This window comes from Hemitrygon akajei, chromosome 1 (genome assembly GCF_048418815.1).
Source record: "Hemitrygon akajei chromosome 1, sHemAka1.3, whole genome shotgun sequence".
In the NCBI taxonomy this organism is placed as follows: Eukaryota; Metazoa; Chordata; class Chondrichthyes; order Myliobatiformes; family Dasyatidae; genus Hemitrygon; species Hemitrygon akajei.
Genome location: NC_133124.1, coordinates 209601105 through 209613411, shown reverse-complemented (window position 1 = coordinate 209613411; position 12307 = coordinate 209601105). Strand labels below are relative to the sequence as shown.

General features: G+C 48.8%; 1 protein-coding gene across 12 annotated transcripts in view; it reads right to left on the bottom strand.

Moving 5' to 3' along the window:
- LOC140734898 (transcription factor COE2) overlaps positions 1-12307 on the bottom strand; it is a 318188-nt gene that overhangs the window by 52134 nt on the left and 253747 nt on the right. For all 12 annotated transcript variants that reach the window (XM_073059600.1, XM_073059582.1, XM_073059608.1 and 9 more), the window contains 2 exons: positions 9465-9553; positions 4075-4140 (listed from right to left, as the gene is read on the bottom strand). In XM_073059600.1, the coding sequence (XP_072915701.1) occupies positions 4075-4140; positions 9465-9553 (155 nt within the window). The remainder of the gene's footprint in view (positions 1-4074; positions 4141-9464; positions 9554-12307) is intronic.

Below are 12307 nucleotides of genomic sequence, written 5' to 3'. Positions count from 1 at the left end.
TTCTGCACACCACTGTTGTAACGTGTGGTTATTTGAGTAACTCTCACCTTCCTGTCAACTTGAACCAGTCTAGACTTTCTCCTCTAACCTCTCTCATTAACAAGGCACTTTTGCCCACAGAACTGCCGCTCACTGGATGCTTTTCTGTTTTACGTACCATTCTCTATAAACTCTAGGGACTGTTGTATGTGAAAATCCCAGATCATCAGCAGTTTCTGAGATACTCAAACCATCCTGTCTGGCACCAACAATCATTCCACAGTCAAAGTCACTTAGATAGCATTTCTTCCCCATTCTGATGTTTGATCTGAATGACAACTGAACCTCTTGACCATGTCTGCATGCTTTTTTATGCACTGAGTTGCTGCCACATGATTGGCTGAATAGATAGTTGCATTAACGAGTATAAGTGTACCTAATAAAGTGGCCACTAGTCTACGTTGGCACTTGGCACACCAGTTCTTGCAGTAAAAGCGCAAATCATGTCAGGAACCATAATGTCCAAATGAAGGGCCTTGACCTGAAATGTTGACTTGCCCATATCCTTCCACAGACTTGCAGAGCTTCTCCAGTGTTGGGTTGCATCATACAAAGCTCGCTGCTGCCCCCTGTCTTGACAGACCCGGTGCCGTAGAAGTGAGGGAAATTGCTGACCAGCCGATGTCCAACCCAGTCCCAACCACAAAGACTGCCACATGAGCTTTAGCTGATAACAGCTGCACATAGCTCAAAATGAATTTAAAGAACAAAAATCTTTTAAAAAAATCAGGACTTTGTAATGAATGCAATTTTTATATACTTTCTGCATAAATACTGTTCTGCACATATAAGATTGCACTTGCAGTCACTTCGGGGAAGACCCAGGGACTTCTGGGAAACACAGAGACTTTCTTGGTAGCTTGGGGAATTGCTCGGAAGCCCTGGGGATTTCTGGTCTCTGAAGACTCTGGATCAGTGGAGTTGTTCTGGCTGGTCATTGAAAAGCGAGGCTAAGTGAGGCTGTGTGCAGGATGTTGACCTGACACCACTGACCCCTCCGCTCGACTCCTCTCTCGTCGACGTTGCCTGATCTGCCCCTAGTTTTGTCATGAAGAGGCATAGAAGATCAGAGGGATGTTCCAACTGTGTGATCCATGGTGAGTAGCTGGCAGAAGTCAGCCATGCTCAGAAGTACTCAGGTTGAATTCCCCAAGGTGCCCATAATTTACCGATGACACTACATTGATTGGCCTAAATTCAAACAATAATGAGGTGGCCTACAAGGAAGAAGCCATCTCTCTGACACAGTGGTGTCAAGAAAACAACTTCTCCCTCAATGTTGCAAAAACAAAGGATCTGGTTGTGGATTACAGGAGGAATGGAGACGGGCTAACCCCTATTGGCATCAATGGATCTGGGGTTGAGAGGGTAAACAGCTTCAAGTTCCTCGGTATCCACATCACCGAGGACCTCACGTGGTCTGTACACACCAGCTGTGTGGTGAAAAAGGCACAACAGCGCCTCTTTCACCTCAGACGGTTGAGGAAGTTTGGTATGGGCCCCCAAATCCTAAGAACTTTCTACAGAAGCACAATTGAGAGCATCCTGACTGGCTGCATCACTGCCTGTTATTGGAACTGCACCTCCCTTAATCACAAGACTCTGCAGAGAGTGGTGCGGACAGAGGCGCATCTGTAGTTGTGAACTTCCCATGATTCAGGATGTTTACCAGGACAGGTGTGTAAAAAGGGCCCAAAGGATCATTGGGAACCCAAGCCATCCCAACCACAATCTATTCCAGCTGCTGCCATCGGGGAAGTGGTACCGCATAGAAGCCAGGACCAACAGGCTCCAGGACAGCTTCTTCCACCAGGCCATCAGACTGATGAACTCACATTGATTCAAGTGTACCCTATATTACATTGACTGTTCTATTTATTATAAATTACTATGATTGCACATGGCACATTTAGATGGACATAAATATTCTTATTCATATACGTGAAGGATGTAAGAAATAAAGTCAATTCAATTCAAAAATGGCTGCATACATAATTTGACAGCACTTGTGCACAAGACAGAAAACAAGAGTGCATCACTGTATTGAGTTTCTAAGAGGAGACTCTGCAGCCTCTTAATATAACCAGAGGAGTCTACAGAAGGACTTGGACAGATTAGGAGGGCAAAGTGGCAGATGGAATACAATGCAGGGAGTGTCTGGTCGTGCACTTTGACAGAAGAAATAAAAAATTAACACTACTTTCTAATATGGAGCAAATTCAAAAATCAGAAGTGCGAAGGGTCTTGGGAGTTCTAGTGCAGGATTTCCTAACAGTTAACTTACAGGTTAACTGTTGCAGCAGTGAGGAAGGCAAATGCGATGTTAGCATTCAATTCCAGAGGACTGGAACATAAAAGCAAGTATGAAATGCAGAGGCTTTATAAGGCATTGGCTCAGATCTCAATTTTTAGTTTACAGCCTAATATCGAAGAAAGGATGTGTTGGCATTGGAGAGGGTCCAGATGAGATTTACATGAATGATCCTGGGAATAAAAGGGTTAATATATGAGCAGCATTTGATGGTCCTAGGTCTATACTGACTGGAGCTTAGAAGGATGAGGGGGAATCTCATTGAAACTTACTGAATATTGAAAAGCCTTTTTAGAGTGGACATTGAGAGGATGTTCCCTATAGTGGGGGAGGCTAGGACCAGAGGGCACAGCCTCAGAGTCGGAGGACATCCTTTAGAACAACGAGAAGAAGGAATTTCTTTAGCCAGAGTAAGCTGCGTCTTTGGAATTCATTGCACAGATGGTTGTGGGAGTCATGTGATCGGATATACTGAAAGCAGAGGTTGGTAGATTCTTGATTAGGAAGGGCATCAATGGTTACGGGGATTGAGGTTGAGAGGGAAATAAATCAACATTCAGCAAATGGCAGAGTAGAAGTGATGGGGCCAAATGGCCTAATGGCGGTGTGCAACAGCGTCCAGTTTGGAGTCAGTGCTGCCCCCTAGTGTTTGCTTGGTGGAAGACAAGCTGCACAATCCTGCTGAAGGGTCTTGGCCCAAAACGTCGACTGTACTCTTTTCCAAGGATGCTGCCTGACCTGCTGAGTTCCTCCAGCATTTTGTGTGTGTTGCTTGGATCTCCAGCATCTGCAAATTTGCTCCTGTTTGTGCTCAACTGCAGGTTTCTGTGGCATTCAGGGCTCGGTTCTGAACTATTTTTTTTTGCGTGGCTGTATCTTACTGATATCTTCATGTGCTTGTTATCTTCTATGTGCTATGTGTGTGTCGTGCTGTGTATGACTGCTGGTACTGCGTTTTGCACCTCGGTCCAGAGTAACACTGCCTCGTTTGGCTGCATTTATGGGTATTCAAGTATGTTTGAATGACAATTAAACCTGAATTGAATTTAACACTACTCCTATTTCTTATGGTCTCATAGTCCTACGGAAATTCAGATGAAGTTCTAAATTGAGGATGGCCTCAATTACATTATACTTCTCAGATATCCCAGCTATAAATTGTATTGTCCGGTCTGAAGCAATATAAGAGTTAAAAATTGACTCAGCAAGGAAACAGATCTTCAGCTCACCAAGGCTGCTCTATTAAGCATGCATATTTACAGTAATCCTACAATAACCCATTTGAGTCTCCCTTCATTCCCATCCATGGCACTCCGGTTCCAGCACGTACCTCCACACTCATTCCCATTCCCACATGTTGCTCCACGGCCTCACCTACTGCCATGATGAGGCCGCGCCCAGGAGCAACACCCCATATTCCATCCGGACAGACTCCAACTTGATGGCAGCAGCCAATTAACCAGCCAACCCAACCACCTCTGGGATGTGGGGGGGGGGGGGGGGGAAACAGGAGCACTTGGGGGAAACCCACACAGTCGAAAGGGGGACATGCCAACCCTCAGGTCAGAACTAAACTCGGGTAAATGGAGCCGAGAGGCAGCAGCTCCTCGACCTGCACCGCTGTGCTGACCAACTTGTCCAACCCTGTGTCGTGATTGGACTCTGAGGACTGGCTCTATTTGATTGATATGTAGTCAGTCCAATCAGTAAACACTCTGCAGTACCTGATTATTTGGAGGTCCTCCATATAAAGCCTCTACAAGATCTGCCGCCCTCTTCAATAACATTTCCTGTGGGATAAAGTAGTCAATTAATCTCTGATATGAAGTCATAAAAGGATCACAGAACTTAACTCAAGCACCTTAGCCCATTAATTATAGGCTTGTCAGGCCCGGACAGTATTTCTCCGGGTGGCCTGACCTTCACACCAGCCCTGCTGTGCCTCACTGTTGATCTTGTCTCGTGCTTTGTGCAGGCAGAGGGGACCATTTTCCATGTTGTGAGGGTCCTGGGTCAAAATGGCAGCTCAAAGGTGGGCCTTCCCCCACGCCTATGCCAAACACGGAGAGAAGAATGCAGGTCACAGCTTCCTCAAGCATCTCACCTCTGGAAGGTCAGGGAGTGGTGGGACATTCCTAGTGTCCCACAAACCCAAGTTTCCTACCCTCGGGGTAGCTGGGCCATGAATTATAGCCGGTTTTTCTGAGGATGGGAAAAGCGGGCTTATGAAATGTGCCAGATGGTGGAAGGTGCCCAGAATTTTATTCACTGCTAGATAGATGCCAAAATCTTGGCTACAATATTTACTCACTGACAAACACATGGTCCTGCATAGGCCCAAGCGTGCAGTCTATCTACAAAATGATATTCAGGTACAATTTTAACAAGAGTGACTGAAGGTGAATTAAATCAGCAAGTGGTGGAACCTGTAGCACAGAGCGCCAGGTATCTTCTTTATAGTGCTCTATAGCTACCAATCCTCCCACCATCCCATTTTCATCTCCTTTTCTTCACTCAGTGACTCATGTTTTAAATGGAATCTCTCCACGAGATTCGCTCTTTTGTTTAGAAATTGATCAAAGCCTTTGTCATAACTGACTTGTCACAAATGGGCAACAAAGTTCCACCTGCATTCCTCGGAGTTTAAAAGAGTGCTGGGTGATCTTAATGAAACTTTTAAGATCCAGTGAGTGTTACACAGGGTAGATGTTGTGGGTTTTATTGGTGAAACGGTCTCGTATGTTGGGACACAGTTACATGTTGGAGTAGTAACTGGAAAAAGCCTTGTGCAGGAATGTCATAGAGGGTATAAATCTCTAGAATGATGGCTTCCCATTTCAATTTGACTTCATTCCCATTCCCACCTGTTGTTCCATGGCCTCATCTATTGCCATGGTGATGCCACACTCAGGAGCAACACCTCATATTCTGTCTTGATAGGCTCCAACCTGGTGGCACAAACATCAATTTCTCTAACTTTCAGTAATTTCTCCCCGCCCTCTTCTCTTTTTTTTTACAATTCCCATTCTGGATACCCTCTCACCTCTTCTCTTTTCTCTTCTCTCACCTGCCTATCACCACCCTCTGATGTCCCTCCTCCATCTCTTTCTCCCACGGTCCACTGTCCTCTCCTATCAGATTCACTCTTCTTCACCCCTTTATCTCTTCTGCCTATCACCTCCCAGCTTCAACTTCAACACCCACCGCCCCTCCTCAACCACCGTCCCCCTCGCCTGGACTCACCTATCAGCTTGTACTCATCTCCTCCTCTACTCTCCCACTCCCACCTTCTTCACTGGTTTCGGCCCCCTCCCTTTCCAGTCCTGATGAAGTCTCTCAGCATCAAACATTTATTCCCTTCTGTAGATGCGGCCTGACTTGCTGAGTTCCCTCCAGCGTTTTGTCTGCATTGCTCAAGATTTCCAGCATCTGCAGAGTCTCTAGCGTGTAAGCTGTACCTACAGACCTTCCTGAGCAGAAACCCCCAATGCATCAATGCCAAAGGCTCACTGAAAATCTATGCCGCCCACACCCAGCTTGGCAGTAATATAAACGGAGAACTGTGTCGCACAGCACTGTATTAAGCGACGGAAGAATTCAACACCTCATAAGCTGATTGGAGGCCCACACAGCACCTCTGATGTGCTGACTTTCAAGGTAGAACTGTCCACACTGCCGAAACACACAGGTGCAGCTCCCCAAGGCTGCCCAATTAACTTCCGTGAGTGAAATGAGCTTCTTCTTTGCTGGCGAACACTTCAGTAGAAGCAGTTTCCTTGATGCCAAAGGGAAATAAAATGCACACCTCTCTACTTGGGAGCTCTGAGGTGAAGCTCCATTTCTCCAGGATCTTTGATTTAATTCCTGATCTCCCAGCCTGTTTGAACAGATACTGAGATGTGGGTTCTTCCTCCATGTTCTGTGAGGAAGAAGTGGAAGATAAAGGAGAGGGTGCAACTGGAAATGGGCTGAAAATAGCAGCAGCACTGGCCAACAAAGAGGATTTCAGACTCTATTCATCCTGGGACATGGAGGTTCATTCTTGGCAACAAGTGCAGGGTTCCTACTGTCAGGAATATGATGAAGCAGATTCCCCGCTTTCCAGAGCAGTTCCATGATCAGGCTCCATTCTTCTCGTGTGACAAAGTGCCTCTTCTGGTTGCAACTAAGTGCTCTGGAGCACCGCCCACCCTGCCCGTTGGGATCACCGCCCACCCTGCCCGTTGGGATCACCGCCCACCCTGCCCGTTGGGATCACCGCCCACCCTGCCCGCTGGGATCACCGCCCAACCTGCCCGTTGGGATCACCGCCCACCCTGCCCGTTGGGATCACCGCCCACCCTGCCCGTTGGGATCACCACCCACCCTGCCCGTTGGGATCACCGCCCAAACTGCCCGTTGGGATCACCACCCACCCTGCCCGTTGGGATCACCGCCCAAACTGCCCGTTGGGATCACCGCCCACCCTGCCTGTTGGAATCACCACCCAACCTGCCCGTTGGGTTCACCACGCAAACTGCCCGTTGGGATCACAATTTTTCCAGCCTAGTAGTAGCACCATTCTTCCTGCCCAGTGGGATCACCACCCTTCCTGCCCAGCGGGAGTATATCCTTCCTGCCCAGTTGGTGCACCACCCTTCCTGCCCAGTGGGATCACCACCCTTCCTGCCAAGTGGGTGCACCACCCTTCCTGCCCAGTGGGTGCATCACCCTTCCTGCCCAGTGGGATCACCAACCTTCCTGCCAAGTGGGTGCACCACCCTTCCTGCCCAGTGGGTGCATCACCCTTCCTGCCCAGTGGGATCACCAACCTTCCTGCCAAGTGGGTGCACCACCCTTCCTGCCCAGAGGGTGCAACACCCTTCCTGCCCAGTGGGATCACCACCCTTCTTGCCCAGTGGGATCACCAACCTTCCTGCCAAGTGGGATCACCACCTTCCTGCCCAGTGGGATCACCACCCTTCCTGCCAAGTGGGATCACCACCCTTCCTGCCAAGTATGATCACCAACCTTCCTGCCAAGTGGGATCACCACCCTTCCTGCCCAGTGGGATCACCAACCTTCCTGCCCAGTTGGATCACCAACCTTCCTGCCCAGTGGGATCACCACCCTTCCTGCCAAGTGGGATCACCACCCTTCCTGCCAAGTATGATCACCAACCTTCCTGCCAAGTGGGATCACCACCCTTCCTGCCCAGTGGGATCACCAACCTTCCTGCCCAGTTGGATCACCACCCTTCCTGCCAAGTGGGCGCAACACCCTTCCTGCCCAGTGGGATCACCACCCTTCCTGCCCAGTGGGATCACCACCCTTCCTGCCCAGTGGGTGCACCAACCTTCCTGCCAAGTGGGTGCACCACCCTTCCTGCCCAGTGGGTGCACCAACCTTCCTGCCAAGTGGGTGCACCACCCTTCCTGCCCAGTGGGTGCACCACCCTTCCTGCCCAGTGGGATTACCACCCTTCCTGCCCAGTTGGATCACCACCCTTCCTGCCCAGTGGGATCATCACCCTTCCTGCCCAGTGGGTGCACCAACCTTCCTGCCAAGTGGGTGCACCACCCTTCCTGCCCAGTGGGATCACCACCCTTCCTGCCAAGTGGGATCACCACGCTTCCTGCCCAGTGGGATCACCAACCTTCCTGCCCAGTGGGATCACCAACCTTCCTGCCCAGTGGGTGCACCAACCTTCCTGCCCAGTGGGATCACCACCCTTCCTGCCCAGTGGGATCACCACCCTTCCTGCCCAGTGGCTGCACCACCGTTCCTGCCCAGTGGGATCACCACCCTTCCTGCCCAGTGGGTGCACCAACCTTCCTGCCCAGTGGGATCACCAACCTTCCTGCCTAGTGGGTGCATCACCCTTCCTGCCCAGTTGGATCACCAACCTTCCTGCCCAGTGGGTGCACCACCCTTCCTGCCCAGTGGGATCACCAACCTTCCTGCCCAGTGGGATCACCACCCTTCCTGCCCAGTTGGATCACCACCCTTCCTGTCCAGTGGGATCACCACCCTTCCTGCCCAGTGGGATCACCACCCTTCCTGCCCAGTGGGTGCACCACCCTTCCTGCCCAGTGGGATCACCACCCTTCCTGCCCAGTGGGATCACCACCCTTCCTGCTGAGTGGGAGCCTCATCTTTCTTGTCCAGTAGGATCACCACCCTTCCTGCCCAGTGGGAGCAGTATCCTTGCTTCCTAATGCAAGAACCACCCTTCGTTCCATGTAGGAACAGCATCCTTCCCGCCCAATGGGAGCGTCACCCTTCCTCCCAGGGGCATAAGAGAGCAGCTGGAGGGTGAAGGCACAGATTGAATGGTGTAACTTTCTACAGTGAATCTCTCTCCCTACTGAATGCAGTTACTAACCAATGCCTTGGGACCTGTGCTACCAGAAGTTCACTGCCCTTGGGCGAACATACGCATAGGTTCCAAGGCACTGGCAGTACCTTGGAACGGGTTTCACCCACAGCAGACTATAAACACTTTGCAGGCAGCTTAGCTGCTAATGGACCAAGCATTGCAATGATGTGCCACACTGGTGAGGAGCCATAAATTCCACTGTTATTGTGCAGCTAATTTGCTCATCTCCACCACTGGCTTGCCATATTTGGTCTCAACATCTTTGGACAGGCAAGGAGGGAGATTTCTAATTGCTGTTGGATGTGTGGGTGTGTGTGTGCGTGTGCGCGGGCATGAGGTGTGTGTGTGTGTGTGTGTGTGTGTGTGTGTGTGTGTGTGTGTGTGTGTGTGTGTGTGTGTGTGTGTGTGTGTGTGTGTGTGTGTGTGTGTGTGTGTGTGTGTGTGTGTGTGTGTGTGTGTGTGTGTGTGTGTGTGTGTGTGTGTATGTGTGTGTTTACATCTTGAACTGAACAGTATTTGCAATGCCTTTCATGGTCAAATATCGATTGGCTTCCAGTCTAAAGAATGACCCATCACATCACGTCAGAGCTTTTAGCAAACTAGACGGGCAGGCGGTGGAGCGGGTGGGGAATGAAGGAAATGTAATTGTCTGTCAGAAACTGCGTGTATAAACCTTCGCAAGTGCCTACTGTGGTAAGAACAGAGCTCCACACATTGAATGCATGCACCAGTTTTACTCAGTGTTCTTCTACTAACCTTTGCTAGTCTTTCTGGATCACCAGGGTGTCGTGGGATGACCTTCTGTAGCCTCTGGAATCCGTAGTCTATTGTGGGCTCATTCAGGGCTGTTGAACCAAGCGAGAATTTGACCACGTTAGCTCGGGCATAATTGAATGTTGTTATACACTGTCAATACCTGGGTCGTCAAAACTACAAGGTTTCACCGTAAAAAGGAGACAGGTGAAGAAGTAGTTCTTGTCCTGTGTAGTGAAGGATTTAATTTTATTGAGACAGAAGCTGGGGAGGAGATAGTTGGCACACTTAAACACGTACAAGTCGATACAAGTATGCTGTACGATACACAACACAGAGACTTTATAGTGCATTATGCTGAAACGAGGGCTAGACTATTCTCCACTTTCAAACTGGGCACAGTCTATTTAAAGATAAATATAAAGAGTAGCTATATTAGTCCCAAGAACATCGAAACATCAAAACATAACGGTGAAATACAACGTCTTGCATCAAATCAAATCAGCAAGGTCGTGCTGGGCAGCCTGCATGTGTCAACATGTTTCACTCACCAAGATAGCAATCTCACGACTCACTAACCCTAACCATATATCTTTGGAATGTGGGAGGTAACTGGAGCGCTCGGAGGAAACCCACGCAGTCATGGGGGAAACGTACAAACTCGTTACAGGCAGCGGCGACTATTGAACCCCGCTGTTACAGATGGCTGCTGTAAAGTGTTGTGCTAACCACCTCATTACTGTTCCGAAAAGAACACGTAAATAAATTCAAAAGGTGAGGTCCAGGATAGAGATACACAGACAACACACACAAAATGCTGGTGGAACACGGCAGGTCAGGCAGCATCTATAAGGAGAAGCGCTGTCGACGTTTCAGGCCGAGACCCTTCGTCAGGAGATACACAGAATGTGTTTATAGATCACACTTAGAAATATTGTGCGCAGATCGTTTGTCAGACTGCAGTCTGCCCTGTGTGCTTTGTTTACGATGCCCAAAACATAACCATAACCATACGACTTTGGACTGTGGGAGGAAACCAGAGCACCCAGAGGAAGCCCTCATGGTCGCCGGGACAACGTACAAACACCTTAGAGGCAGCAGCAAGAACTGAACCCCAAGCAGTGATCACCAGCGCTGTAATAGTGTTACGCAAACTGCTATACAACATGCCACACTACTTGATGGACAACGAGCCTTTATATAAGAAGTTGGATGTTAGATTATGCTGAAACCTAGGAAATGGAAATGAATGTTAGGCAGAGAGTGATGCTGCAGACATTGGAGATTGTGATTGGGGAGGCAGTACAGAGCTCAGGAGTGAGTGAATATAGTCCAAAGTTCAATGTAAGTCTATTACCAAAGTACAAAGATGGTGCCATATACTGTACTACCTTGGGTTTCATTTTCACAGGAAAGAAATGAAATACAATAGCATTTGTGAAAAACTATTGTTAAACAAAGACCGACAAATAACTAACGTGCAAAAGACAAACCGTGCAAATGAAAAATACTGAGAACATCAATTGAAAGTGAGTCTGTAGGTTATTGAAATTATACATGCTGGTTCAGGAGCCTGATGGTTGTAGGTTGATAACTGGTCCTGAACGTGGTGGTGTGGAACCAAAGGCTTCTCGGCCTCCTGCCCAATGGTAGTGGCGGTCATTTTGGGCATGGCCTTGATGGTGGATCCTGTTTTCTTGTGGCAGTGTTCCATGTACATGTACTCATTAGTGGGGAGGACTTTGCCTGTGATGGAGTGGGCTGTATTCACCATTTTTGGGGCCTGTTCTTTTCCTGGGGACTGATGCTCCCCAGACTGGCTGACACATTCATAGATTATAACATGAAGGGATTCATAACCCAAGTCCTTGCCTCAGTCAGAGACCTGCACTGTAAACCATTTATTTTTTTTATTTAGCAATACAGCATGGAGTAGGCCCTTCCAGGCCTTTGAGCCACACCCCCCACCAAACCCTGACAAACCAGATCAACCCAGAAAAAGGATATAGTGCTTTCCCAGTGTATATGATGAATCAACTCTTATCAGGCTTCCAGCATATACGGGTATCGATTATAACCAATGTTTCAATGACAAACTCCACATCCCTGATGAAGATGGCAGAGTTTGTCATTGAAACATCGATTATAGTCGATACCCGTACCCAGCTGGAAGCCCAAGAAGGGTTTATTTAGATTAACCCTAATCTATTCACGGGGCAATTTACAGTGACCGATTAACCAACCCTGTAGTTCTTTAGACTGCGGGAGGAAACAGGAGGAGCCAGGCAATCCAAAGGGAGGACTTACAGAGACTCCTTACAAAACTGCACCGGGTTTGAGCTCCAAGCTCCAGAGAGCCCTCAGCTGTAATAGCGTCGTGCTAACCACTACACTACCATGTCACCCCATGGAAACTAGACATCGTGGAGCTATGGTAAGTAGTACCAACCCAAAGCTCTGCTAGTTTTGACAGTTAGAATCTGTGATGATCACATTCATGATGAACTTCCACGCTCAACAAGTTAGCCCTGTCATACTTCTGTGTTTGCCACCCCAGTCAGTAGAAGTTCTGGGTTTGGAAGGCCAGAACTCATACACAAGTCCTACTAGCTGTTGCTCAGTGGGGATCACGCTTTTCCCCCGAACCTGAAGGAACCGAGCTCAGCTTCCACCTCAGAAACTTGAGATCAATTCTCCAGTCCAGGGGTTCCCTATCTCTTATTATGCCATGGACCAATGCCATTAAGCAAGGGGTCTGTAGACCCCAGGTTCGGAAACCCCTGTTCTCGGCTGACTCTCTGATGCATTCTCAAGGCAGGGCTGACCTGTCAATGGAACCGTTCTCT